This window comes from Diutina rugosa (assembly GCF_008704595.1).
Source record: "Diutina rugosa strain CBS 613 chromosome Unknown scaffold7_size311281, whole genome shotgun sequence".
Lineage (NCBI taxonomy): Eukaryota > Fungi > Ascomycota > Pichiomycetes > Serinales > Debaryomycetaceae > Diutina > Diutina rugosa.
Window position 1 is genome coordinate 191,726 of NW_022995140.1, and position 13,147 is coordinate 204,872.

Genomic DNA, 13,147 nt, shown 5'->3' on the forward strand with positions numbered 1-13,147 from the left:
CTCTACAAAACCAAATATACAGCGAGTCCGATTTCTCCGTTCCTATTCCTAATCCTATATATCCCATGCATATTAAGACAACAAAAACACTCCCGCCCCATCATTAATCGCTTGCAAGAGCTTGCTGCGCATCACTTCAACCAGAGAGTAGTCCGGAAGCTTGAGATAGTTAGCGCACGTCATGACCGAAGGCAAATAGTCGTCAGCGGTGCCCAGTTCGGGGAGCTTACGCACCACCGTCAACTCAGGACGCAACGCTTTGAATCCACCAATTGGCAATTTTGGCAGACCCGTCATGAACTGTAAAAATGCACGTCTCTCCTTAAGACTGAGTTCAGCCAACACCTGCACCAAGCGTGTGATTGCCCGCAGATCGCGAGTATACCCGTGGTTGGCATGAATCGCTTCGATGAGAGTAGCGCTGCTCCAATCTTCGTCCGCTTGGCCAAGTAATTCGCAAAGCTCGGGGGGCGTGAAGATTGCCATCAGATCAATGGGGAACACGAGAGAAAATCCCTCCTTGAAGCGATTGACCTGTTGACGAACGTCCAAAGTCTTTTCGGTGACCAATTCGACGTATTTATGAACGTTCTTGGTTGTGACCAAAGTTCTCGCTCCTCCCTTTACGAGCTCAATAGAATCATAACCCGGCAAAGTGAATTGAAGATCCATTTCCGCCAACTCCTTAGCCAGAGCATCCAATAGACGATGCAACAGCTGGGCTAACTCAGGGTCAACAACCGACAATGTAGTCGAGCCCCACAACATCTGAAGGAAACCGGGATTGAAGTTCATGTCCACAAGGCGCAGATCCAACAATGCCCGACCGACAAACTTCCCAAGGGTATAAAACAAGAACAAATTCTTCTCGGTTGCTTCGGGCAGTGGGAACAATAGTTGGGAGTTTGCACGCCACATGGTCAGTACCTTAGAGAACTCGTGCAGGACAGAACTGTAAAACTCAAGCGTAGGCCCAAGCCCCAGACCTTCTTCGTCAAAGTACTCAATTTCCAAGATACCTGGCAGCAGGCCGTAATGTTCCAAGACCTTAATCGCCAGACCAAACATGGTTTTACGCAGAATACGTACTTTCTGGCGAGTAGGCCGGCCAAGTTTTTGGGCCCCGCTGTCACCGTCATCTTGGGTACGTAACTGCCAATGATGGATGAGACGCAGATATCCAAACAGAGTCAGCTGGAGGAAGAAGAGCCGGGTGCCCATGGGGAAGAGGAACGGGAAATACTTGGTGAGGTATACGATCCACCCAGGAAGGGTCAGAGCCACCACCAAGGGTTCCTCTAATTGACGGTTCATCTTCTTAGTAAGCTTCAGCGAAACGAACGACTCGCTGGGTAAGCGTTTAAGGTCGTAGAGCTTTTGCAATAACCGCAATACCCCCAAAGTGGGTTCGCCCACGCTGATTTCGCTGAACTCAGCACCAAGCGCACGCGATGGTGACGCATTGGGAGAAGACGGTGGGGAGGGTTGAGTACCGCTAACACCTTCTGGGTTTACGGTAGACACCCGTTCGTCTTGGTTTTCAGGAGGAGCTAACTCAGTCTCTACTACCGTCGAAGCTACCGCCTTTTCAGTAGATTCAGTCGCAAACTTGACCTCGTGTAAAGTCCACACTCTCAGCGGCTCAATGATTTCGTCCTCCTTTGTTTGGAGCAGTCGATAGATAGCACCGAAGATCGTCATGTCCTTCGGTACAGTCTCATCATTGATGGTGAACTCCACGCCCTTGAAACCAAGACGCATTAAGTACAGTTCGACAGTGTTGAATGTGGCAATCGCATGGACACTCAAGATCATTTGTGCTTCTTTCAGAACCAACTTGATCTTGATCTGTTTAGCCAAATCATGCAGAGCCGATATAATTTCGAATGGTTCGACTCGATCCAACAGTTCATGAAGTTTAGTGACAAGCGGAGCCAAGTCCACCTCTTCAGGAACCTCAAGCGGCAAAATCAAGTCAACAAGCCCTATAAGTTCATAACTCAGCACCGTGGACAAATCTTGCCACTCGCCGCGAGCAAGACCAACACGAATCGCATTGAACTTGTCCAAATTTCTCTCGGGAACAAATCGCTTGAGTTCACCAGTCACCTTGCGTAACCTGAGCATAAGCTGGTCTTGAGGGAGGGGAACAAGGCTGAGCTCAGGGTCTTGCTCTAAGTGGTTCTGCACACTCGTGGGGCGTCGGAGCGATATGGGAGACCAGCGAGGGAAACCAAACCGAGAGGTTCGCGGTTCTTCATTGCCTTCATCATCGCTACTTTCACCTTCTCCCATACTTTCATCATTATCTTCGTCGTCATCGTCGTCGTTGTCGTCGTCGTCATCGTCGTTGTCGTCGTCTTCAGCATTGATATTTTCGTCATCGCCGTCGTCGTCGTTCTCATCCTCATCCACCGCCATGTTGGCAAGGGTATCAGAGGCAGCGATGTCATTGGCAGATACTGATGGTAAGTCACTGAAAAAGCCTTGACGATCAAACATATCGACCAGTTCAGGGTAAGTTTCCATCAACTGACGGGCGATTTCAAGAGCACCAAGTCGAAGTAAGTTTTCGCCCTTGACTGAACTGACAAGTTTTACAAGGCCCAGAACGTCGGGAATGCGCCAGCCACCAAAACCAAGAATACGCAAGATGCACACAAGGCCACACTTGCGGATGTCGGCATCCGTCAGACCAAAAGTTTCAAGTAAATGAGGCCACACCTGCTCTACAAACCGGTGGTAAGCAGGGCCAATCTCCCGACACAAATCCTCACGATCAGGATCTACTTTAAGCGGCTTGCTTGCCAAGACCAGATGACGCTGGACTGGTAACAATTTTGCTATGAGATCGAGGAAGCTTGCGGTGGCACTGATGCCTTGCCCCACGTTGTTTTGGAGCAATTCCCGGCTGAGCTCCACCAGGTTTGCGCAGATAATCACCAGTTTGAGCACGAGGGCGTTTGTAGCCATAACCTCGATCATCTGGGGTAAAAGCGGAGCCATGAGTTCTTGAAGCATGCGAGGGTGGTTGCGATACAGCACCACAATGCGAGAGATGGCCTGCCACGCGCTCAGCACCACTTGAGGGTCAGGGTGGGTGACACAGGTGGCAATGTTGTCAATGGCCTCTTTGATTTTGTCGAATTGGGTGGTGCTAACATTTGTACAAGCATTGGCTACAATAGCAATGCACTTGCGCTGGGCGTGGATGGTCAAAAAGTCGAGGTAGCTGAGACATTGAAGCCCCCCGAATGATAAGATGGAGAAATGACTAAGGTTATCCCGCAGCATCATTTCCAACGTTTGCAACGCTTGCTCGGTCAAGTCGATGTACTCAACCGTGGCCAACTTGGCGCATAATGCTCGCACGGCGTGGTTGGCAAGCGCATCATGAATGAAGTCTTGATTGACTTCCAAAAAGTTGTATAAACAGCGACACGCGATAAGCTGAAGCTCGAGATCATCTTGAAGATTAGGGTCCTCGAAAATCTCCACCAACGCCTGAGCCAATTGTGAGGCGGGGATGACGCGTTCGGCGGTGATCCCGTTCATCATGAGTAACCGTTCCAGCAATACATTAAGCAGTTCCAATACCACGTAAGGGTCCTCTTTGCGGACTAAGTTTTGTACAAGACTGTTGATTTCACTATCGCCGCCGCCGGAGGCCATCAGGCTCTGCCCGAGTCGCAGCATCACCTCAACAAGGTGGGGGCCGCCAAGCGCCCCCAATGCCCGCAAAAATTCAGCCCGGTGGCCCTCTTCGTCGTCGCCGGCACCCAGTTGGCCCATAAGCTCCTGGAGACGATGCAAGCCCGCGTCCTCGTCGCCCAGGTCCGATCCGCTATCCATGGTCGCACTGTCAGTGGCGACTCGCACCGTGATAACGATGGTAGGTGGTGCGAGTGAGCAGCAGAGAATGTAACGTTGCATAGCTATACACAGACACACTGATCGTCCTTGACTAAATTTTTGCTAAATAAACCAAGGAAAAAAATTGTGTAGATTCTATATTGACGTCACCACGGTGATCTACATAGTTGGTGGCTTTGTGATATCTTCAATCTCTAACGGCGCTCACTCCTACGCCAGTCGCCACACATATCAACGGAGTCGTCTAACAGTGCGTGCTGAAAATAATATGAAATTGACCCCCACGATTGCACAGCTGTGCCCACGATGAGCCCAGTCCGCATCGTGTTCACGCTTAAAAATTAGAATTTGAGTTAAGCCTTTTGATAGTTATCAGTGCCGAGGTCGCTATATCACTTATCGAGATCATTGGCCCTACGCAATTGACCAGTCAGGATTAAGTTCTCTCTTTCAGTCAACATCGATCGATATGCTGCAGCAGCAGCTATTGTCCCATATTGCCCAATTGTCTCACTTGTCATTCTTACGTTGGAGCTTAGTCACGAGCACGGCATTATTGTACCACTTTTTTGCTTTTTTGACCCTGGCCTCCCCGCGCGCCCAACTCCGTGCTTGCTTGCATAACGGTCATAACGTCTCCCGAACCACAAATGGCGGGGAAACAACGGAAACGAGAGATAACGACTGGTCAATTGACACTAAATCAAATAAAGGTAGAACGCATCGTGTCGCCAAACGTGGGGACGTTGCCGTGCCATGTTTGCTAGAGCATATCCCATGACGTCAACCACTAGCCACCGGCGTGCTCATCTGCAACTCCTTACTTATTTGGGAATATAGCGTTATCGGCACGGCTCTGCCTACAGACAGGGATCGTCAATGGCCCCCGGGCAACGGCGCTGCCAATCGAGCTACGGCAACAGCAGGAGGTTACGACGTGCCTTGACCATCGCAGATCCCTCGCCACCATCGCCATTGCTGCGTCGGCGACATGGCTTAGCACCCTCGAGTGCGAGGCGTGCCACAGCCTGCAGCCCTCACCCCTCCACCACGAGGGCTACCTTGTTAGCATCGACCGCCTGTCGCTAGCTGCACCGAGAATTAGTCAGCCGCCATCCGTCGCCGATTATTTGTCTGCTCGATTCGTAGCCGCCACTCGACAATTGCCTCTACCTCCCCCGTAGACACCACAATCCTCGGAGTCGCGCGCGCCCCAAATTTGGCGAGATTTTTCCTGGAGCGTTTTGGTTTCACTACACCTGGCTTGTGCCTCCCCCTCCCTGTGCCCCGTGGACTCGCCAACATGGACAACGCCGGTGTGAACGAACATGTCGAATATGTCCAGATGCTATGTAAGCGAATACTTTCGTTTTTGCCCAACCGTACTGGCCATTCCGTCGACGAAATCGAAATGAACACTCAATTCATCACCACCAAGAAACTCTTGCTGGAAACCCAGGCCAATTTCCCCGAAGTGGTGTCGTACATCATCTACTGCTGTCTGAATCAACTCTCCAACATCGCCGAATCCGACACCAAGCTCAAGAACCGCGACGAGCGCCTGGTCACCACCACTTACATGCTCACAAAGTTATTGGCGGAGATGCTTAAGGAAAACTGGCATCGGCAAACGACAGTGTTCACTCTGATTGTGGATTTCGAGATCGTCCTGAACTACCTGCGTTTCTCTTACTATGACAAACCGAGCCCCATTCAACCGCCGCTGCTTGTCGCCGAAATCCTCGACACATTTGTCCAGTTGATGTCTCTGCGACCGGTCCGTCAAGTGTTTGGGCTACTAAAAGAGGATTCGCTGTCGCTGCTGCTGTCGCTGGCTCCGAATGTCCCTCTGACACCGCTGCTGATAACGCTGGCCCCTACAACCCCTTCGGTGCCCAAACCACTGCCATTAGCAAACATTGGTAGCATGGGTTTTGGTAGTTCAGAAAACTCCCGTGAAGTGTACCCGCTGGCTATTGGAACCGCCGCTGGAGTTGGTGGCTTTCCCGATCTCCTGCTGCCACTGTCACGAAATCAATCAACACAGCTAGCGCTGCCTAACGTAATGTTTTCAGAAGTGCTGAGGATCGACAGTTACATCACAGAAATCGATAACAATCTCGAGCTCATCTTACGTTACATTGCCCTGGCTAATCCTGCCGAATATTACCAATACCTCCATCAACGACTTTTGATGGATAAGGGTTCTGATACCATGATAACTGAAGATGTACTCAAAATTTACTGTCCTTTAGTTAAGTTTATGTTTTTCTCCAAGGGTAACCTGAGACAAGCAGGGGTGGATAATTTCAGTGCCGTGAACAGAATTAAGAGTACGCGATGGAAGTTGACCTACCTCACGTTTACTGCGATCAACGTGCGCAACCAAACCTTCTGTCGACCACAAGATTTCGCCGATATCGTCACTATGGAGATCGAGGAGGTATGTCGAGATATTTTTGATTTCGCTTATTCTCTCAACGACCTGCGAGATTTGTCAGTGCTGAAGCGACTGATGTATTTTATCCAGACGTGGTTCCTCATTTTGTGTCCATCAGAATTTTCCGAGTTTATTCTGTCTAAGCCAAAGCTCCGGCCGAATAAACGCTTGAAATTCTTGGCAGCCCTCGTCCGTGATGCTCATGCTCGCAAGCTGATCGAGCCGTTCCTGGCAATTGTCAATATTTTTCACGTTGGCGCTCGTCTACCACCGACTCACCCAATTGCCCAATTCACTAAGAAGTACTTAGACCAAGTTTATGACTTACTCACAACCTTTCCTCATGAGTCAACCTTGGACAATCGCTATGAAAATTGTTTAGTGCTGTTGTATCTTGCGGCGCTCATGGTGCTGCCACAGGCTTACATGAAGTTGATAATCCAAAAGTTCATCGACTACAAGGACAATGTCAAGGAGGTCAAGATTCTCGTGAAAATCATAAAAGGGGTACTGGTTCTGGATGGACCGGCATTTATGCAGTTGATGAAAACACTCGCGATCCCTCTCAAGCTGATGATTTTCCGACTGGAGCTGATGTTTGGGCCCGACGCTGCTCAAGCTTCAAAAGAGCAACTGAAGTTGTTACAAACGAGTTTGGACCAGTACCTGGATATGCCGCTGCTGGCACTGATCAATTCCAATAAACCATTGAACAATGCTGAGGAGATGCTTGCCATATTGTTCCAAGTTTTTACTGCGGCTCCAGAGTTATACTTCCAAGACCCTAATGCCTCTGAGCTCACGTCAATTAATGAGTCCACCATTAGTGCCATGAGTCTGTACGCGCATGATGTCACTAATCCTCTCAAACAAGCATTCACCAAGCTGACAACTTTATTTCAAGCTGCTTGTGATTTGGCATTGAAGTCGGTGGAATTAAAGGCAACGAACGAGTTCGTGGAGGTTCTGAACTTCTTGGTCACCAATTTGGTGGTTCAACTGCTCTGCGAAGCAGGTTTACTGCTTTCAATCAATGACCCCAAATTCAAAGCTCTGTTTGTGTTCATCAACGAGTTTATGGCTAAGCGTGAACCCCTCGCCCAAGCAATCGAGAAGAATAGGGTTGCGCAGGACCCTCAGGTAAACAAGGTGATTCATTCAGGGTTATGTTCAGCCCTTGAGCAGATTCTCCTTGTATCCCTTTGCACGCATGACATCCAATTCTACAATATTGCTAAAAGCACAATGCGTTGGTACATCCAGGAGTGCAAGAGACTGTGCAACTGCCAGTTGAGACCAACTTTTGAGCGCATCATAAACGAAAATGCTGTATTCACTGGGTTTGTACTGCTTCATAAGAAGTTTAAGTCGATCTTACGCGAGGCTTACCCGACTGAACTGTTATACCAGGTGTGGCTTGTCATCTATCAGCGTTGGCGGGAACTTTTGGAAAACAAGCTGATTATCAATGATGAAAATTTGGTCTTCAGACACTTTACTGGTTTTCTTGTGCTGACTCTGGGTTGCTTTGTAAGTCAGGAGTTCGACTCGCGAGCCCTAGTATACATTCTGGAGTTTTTTGATAAGTGTATTGGGCTTCTCATGCTGAAGGATCTTGTCATTAGAGTGGTGATTAAGGAGACACTTCTGGCCGAAGCTCATATCCACACCTACCACTTGATTATCAGCAAACTCATTGGACTCGCCGAGCACTACACTCAGAGCAAGATTTTCACCGAGGATTCGATGTTGTTCATTGAACAGCTGTTAGTGATTATGCTGCTGATGATTGGTTTGCGCAACGAGGGACTGTTCTTGATAATATCATTGCTCCCCGAGTTTTTGCTGGTGGTATTCAGGTATGTTGAAAACGTCACCGATCCTCTGGAGCGGATGAGACTCAAGCTTCGTTTTTGCCGTCTCGGCTGTTCTGTCGAACTGGCAAAGCGTGATTTCGGCATACTAGGGCTGAATCACTTGCGGAACCGGTGGGCCAAAAGACTGGCGGACTGGTTGGAGGATGCTCTTTTCCATACTGCCGAAGATGGTGATGATGAGCTCATCTACATGAACGCCGATTTTGCTACCCAGTGCCTGAAGGTTTTGGCGCTTCAGCTCGAAGAATTGGTGTTAGAGGTACCCGATGGCATTAAAGAACTGGAACAACGAAAGTACAAGGACTTGGCGTTTGGTAACTTCTTTTCCTTGTTTTACAAGATCATTCAGAAGTACACCACTGACTCGCCTAATCGCCACAAGTACAAATTTCACTTGATCGCCGATAACGTGCTCAAATGTATCTCCAATGTTTTACAGCTGGATACTGACATTGGCATGCAGTTTGTCTTGCCCCTTGGCTACCACCTGAATACTAAGATTCGAGCTTTATTTCTTAACGTGTTCTCCTGGATGTTAACGCTGCGTCAAATCCGCATGCAGCGAGAGGAATTTCCAGAAGATACCATCTACCGGTTGACGGGGCTGGCGATCGTGTACGGGGCGGTGGCTAGAGTTGCTCTGCTGACAGAGCACAATTTGTTGGCCCTGGCGCTCTATGGGGTATTTAGCTACACCCGCCAACTTGACATGTTGTTTGATGTGCTTTTGCATGACGAGATCATTACGAATTGTCAACGGCTGGTGGATATCTTCCGCCGAAACTCTACTATCACTAGACTTTTGCTGACGTTCGCCAAGGATGCGGGACTGGCTTATCTCCAAGACGTGATTGCTCCGTTCATAAATGAATTGTTGGTCAAAGACATCACATTTGAGGTGGAAAAGGTAGTTGATGTTGATGAAAAGGCCCAACAAGATGCATTGGTGTTTATGCAATACTTTGAGCAATTAGTCGACCGAATTGTGAGCACTAAGGTACCTGCGCTGATTCAGTTCGTGTGTCATGCAATCCTGAAAGTTGTTTTAGAGAAGTTTGAAGACGCTCTGTTGGTTGCCGTGGGACTGTTTATCTTCTTGCGGTTCCTTTGCCCCGCGATTGTGTCGCCCGAACTGTTCGTCAACATCAGCGTCACTGACGCTCGCACGAAGCGAAGCTTAATGCAGTTAGTTAAGGTTTTGCAAAATGTGGCTAATGACCTGTTGCTGCTTCTCAAATGGCCGGCGCTTGCACCCCATCAGGCGTCACTTTTTGCCATCAAGGAAAAAGTGTATCAGTTTTTGCAGCAGGTACTGGGCCCGGTCTCTGGGTATCCATTCGAAGCGGTATCTCAGAAGCCGTTGGCAGAGTTGCGTTACTTACACAAATTCCTCTATCACAACTATCTGCAGATTCGTTCGAAGTTTTTGCTAGGCGATCCCTATCAAGAAGTCTTGCATTTGCAAAAGAAGATCAATGCCTGGTGTCAGGTTGATGGAGTGATGCTGGAGCTTCGCTTACCTAAGCCCAATGTCAAACTTCAAATCACTCTGGCGTACAGACAAGTGGACCAAAACGCTCAACTGAACGCCTATAATGATTTCATGGCAAAGATGCTGTTGACTTATGTTGAGAAGGCTCTCGATCTGGTGATTATTCGCAACCTGATCTTCCATGATGGCACTCCTGTGGTGGTCTTACTGTTCCGGTACATGTTCCTGATCGGGCAGGATATCCAGTTCATGATCTACAAGTTATTTGAATGTGCAGCTCAAGTTTGGGACAACCAGTTCTACATGGTGTATGACTTCACTGAGTACGAATTCCGCGTTGATGATATCCGCTATTACTGCCTGATTTTCATGGAGTATGCTCCTGTCCAGATGATCCACAATTGTAAGCGGGTTTACTACTTCAATATCCCGGTGAGATTTGCCCACGAGACGGCAGCTGCTACTCTCAGCGTGCGCCGTGACCGCAATGAGTTTAACACTCAATTGTATGCTTACTCCCAAGTCGATAAAAAGGAAATCATCAACAATTTGTGTCTTGATACACTCACAGTGCTGGTTCTGCGCGATGTTCGGGTCCTGTTTAGTGATTGCCAACTTGTCATTTCGGATACTAGGGTGGTTCCCGTACTGGTGCGATTAGGCAGAGAATGGCTTCAGATTTGCCTGGAGGAACGCATCGAATACTCAAGAGCCAATCTGACCACTCCTTACTTTTATCCAGTTGAGGTGTATCGCTTGAGTAAAATCACCAAATGTGAAGTAAGCGATGGTCATGAAAATGAGTTCACTATCTGGTTAGAGAATAGCCAGCTTGTGTTGAGACTGCCGGAACGGGCTGAAATCATGCGCTTCCTCTACTTTTCCACTCTGAGATTGGCGAAAAATCATGATTATTTGATCCGTGACCATGAGTTGGGAGAACACTTCATGCCATGGTTTGGTCGGTTGTACAATATCGTATTCCAAGGGCTTCTTCTGAAGGATACTGAGGTGAGACAGGCGGCGCTGAATTTATTTGCGCTGTTGCTGAACTACTTCAATATTGATTTTGGTCTCAAAACAACCCATTCGAAGAGTGTGGCGTTGCCTAGTGATATCACTCTGTTCGTGGTGACAGTACTGGAGCATTTGGCGCAAAGCCAACCGAAGATGACGTTCCGTATTTTTAAGGCGTTCTTCGACAACTATGATAAACTTCCCAACGAAACAAGATTGCTGAGTATCATGGTATTGCGGCCTTGGGTTGACAATGTGTTCCGCCATGTGTTTGTTGGGTATCTGGATAACGGCAACGAAAGGGTCGCCGAGATTGCTCGTCAATTCTGTCGCATGACAGTGGCTCATCAGGATAACGCCGCCTTCATGAATGATTATATTTGGCGTCCGTTATTCGCTCAAGAACCGTTACTTCCAGTCCTCATCGATGAAGTGGTACTGTTTGCCATCGATAATACACTGCACGGGAACTGGGACTTTATCACCGGGGTAATCTCTCCGCTGGTAGAAGTTTGTCTGGAGGTTGTTGATAAACTTCTCAAATGTGTCACGCAAGCTAAACAAAATGATCTGATGGTGGCGCTGCGACTGAAGTTGTTCGAAATCAGAGTGCTTGTCAATATCTGTGCCCTGCTTTTCTTCAACCTGTACCTGATGACCCGCTTATTCTTTGCCGATATCTTTTTCCTTGTGACACTTTTCATTGATAACGTCTATCTTGAATTTGGAGCTGATTTGCAAAAGCTTGTCATCAATATGATTCAGCTGTTCTTTCACAAACCAAAGATCACAGCGAAAGAAGAGAAATTGGTCGACGATCTGATTCAATATTTCAGTGATCAAAGAGCGAAAATGCTTTTTGGCGTGCTGCGCGACATCGCATTGACAGGACAGATTCTGGACGCCAGTCAGGTTTATAATCGGGCTCTAAACTTTGAGACGTTATGCGACTACTTAGACAACTTCTTACAAGAGATGGGGTCGACGGCGGACAAACTTGTATGGCGCCTGAGATGGGTTTCGAATGCAATTGAAGTGGCAACTCTGATGGACTCTCTTTTCCAAAACCGGGCATTAATGATCGTGGGAATTTTGCTGAAACAAGGGTGCTCGGACGCGATGGCTCTGCGCTTCCTTAGGATTATCTCGAACGATGATCTTAATGGGCTTGATGTTACAACAAATGCCGTTATAGCTACTCTGAGGATCATCCATGGCTTACCCAAGCACCTGATATTGCCGCCTGTGCTTTTGTGGCCACAACTTTGCTTTGGTCTTCTCGACTATTCTGAATTGTATCAGGCGCTGACAAGCATTCTTGTGGAACTGCTCGCAAATCTCGTAATTGAGGAAGGGTACATTGACAGAGCGTTTGAGCTGAGAAAGCTTCTTGAACCGCTTTATCTGGAGTTTGCCGAAGCAAAGAATGTTATCATTACCAAGAAAAATTTCCACTATCACGTTTTGGTTGTTTTCACGCAGGGCATGAGAATCAGTCACTATAAGAGCACTCTGTTGGAGCTGCTTAAGCTGTACCTCTCCAAGTCAATCTTGCGGACCAAGAAGCTTGATCCCTATTTGGAGGTCGACAATGATATTGACCATTTAACTTTCATTGCTTTACTGTCGCTGCTGATTGAATTTGCTGAATTTTTGAACACGGTGGGACTTGGGCATCTTGAACTCATTGATATTGGTTACCCATTACCTAAGGTAGTGATTGATTTCTTCCTTGCTAACCACGACCCTGCAAGAATTTGTCTCCTTATTGCGACTCAATTGTACTGCGCTGAAACCGTTGACTCGTTGTACAAATCACGCTTTTTGCCCTTGTACCGTTATCTTTTGGCGAACAACAAAAACTTGGGTTTCCTCGTGTACCCCACCATGCGCAAGGCTTTGGAGTGCCTGTTTATCAACACTACTTCTGACGCCACCATTGAAATCATTGCTGAAATCAAAAAGAATGTTCTTGCATACAGCATCGACGCCAAGAGATCACAAGTCGAGATTGATAACCTTCTTGAACGCAACCAATTGCGCTTGCTCAATCGAGAACACGGTGTACCAAACCCCGATCTTTGCAGACCAGCGCTATTCCAAGCTGAAGTTGGTCTGGTGGTGAAAAATCTCCAGACAATGGTTTATCGGGCACTGTGTCTTGTGGTTGATAATCAACCCATCACTGAAGAGTGATACAAACATAATGAATAATTAATGACATACACATTTATCAGAACAACCTAATTGTACATACTCTTGAAATTAGATAGAATGTCAAGATCACGTTGCCCGAGGGCACCAATGATCTGAGAGAACCTTGGTAATTCGTCACCAGCGCTCACAAAACGTTAAAAAGGTGTATTTGCTTTAAGAAGAGTTGATATGGAGCTTGGTTCGCCCTTTTTCTCCCAAAACTTACATAACTCATTACAAGTGTGACACAGA

At 47.7% G+C, this 13,147-nt stretch overlaps 2 protein-coding genes across 2 annotated transcripts; one reads left to right on the top strand and one right to left on the bottom strand. All coding sequences in view use genetic code 12, as the record gives it.

Moving 5' to 3' along the window:
* Positions 1–72: 72 nt before the first annotated feature.
* On the bottom strand, positions 73–3,852 carry DIURU_002866 (putative ubiquitin-protein ligase; the record flags this gene model as incomplete). The annotated part of the gene is made up of 1 exon (XM_034155564.1): positions 73–3,852. One exon carries the CDS (start codon positions 3,850–3,852, stop codon positions 73–75), a length of 3,780 nt encoding a protein of 1,259 aa, XP_034012397.1.
* A 1,324-nt stretch (positions 3,853–5,176) lies between these two features.
* On the top strand, positions 5,177–12,895 carry IRA2 (Ras GTPase activating protein; the record flags this gene model as incomplete). The annotated part of the gene is made up of 1 exon (XM_034155565.1): positions 5,177–12,895. One exon carries the CDS (start codon positions 5,177–5,179, stop codon positions 12,893–12,895), a length of 7,719 nt encoding a protein of 2,572 aa, XP_034012398.1.
* Positions 12,896–13,147: the final 252 nt, after the last annotated feature.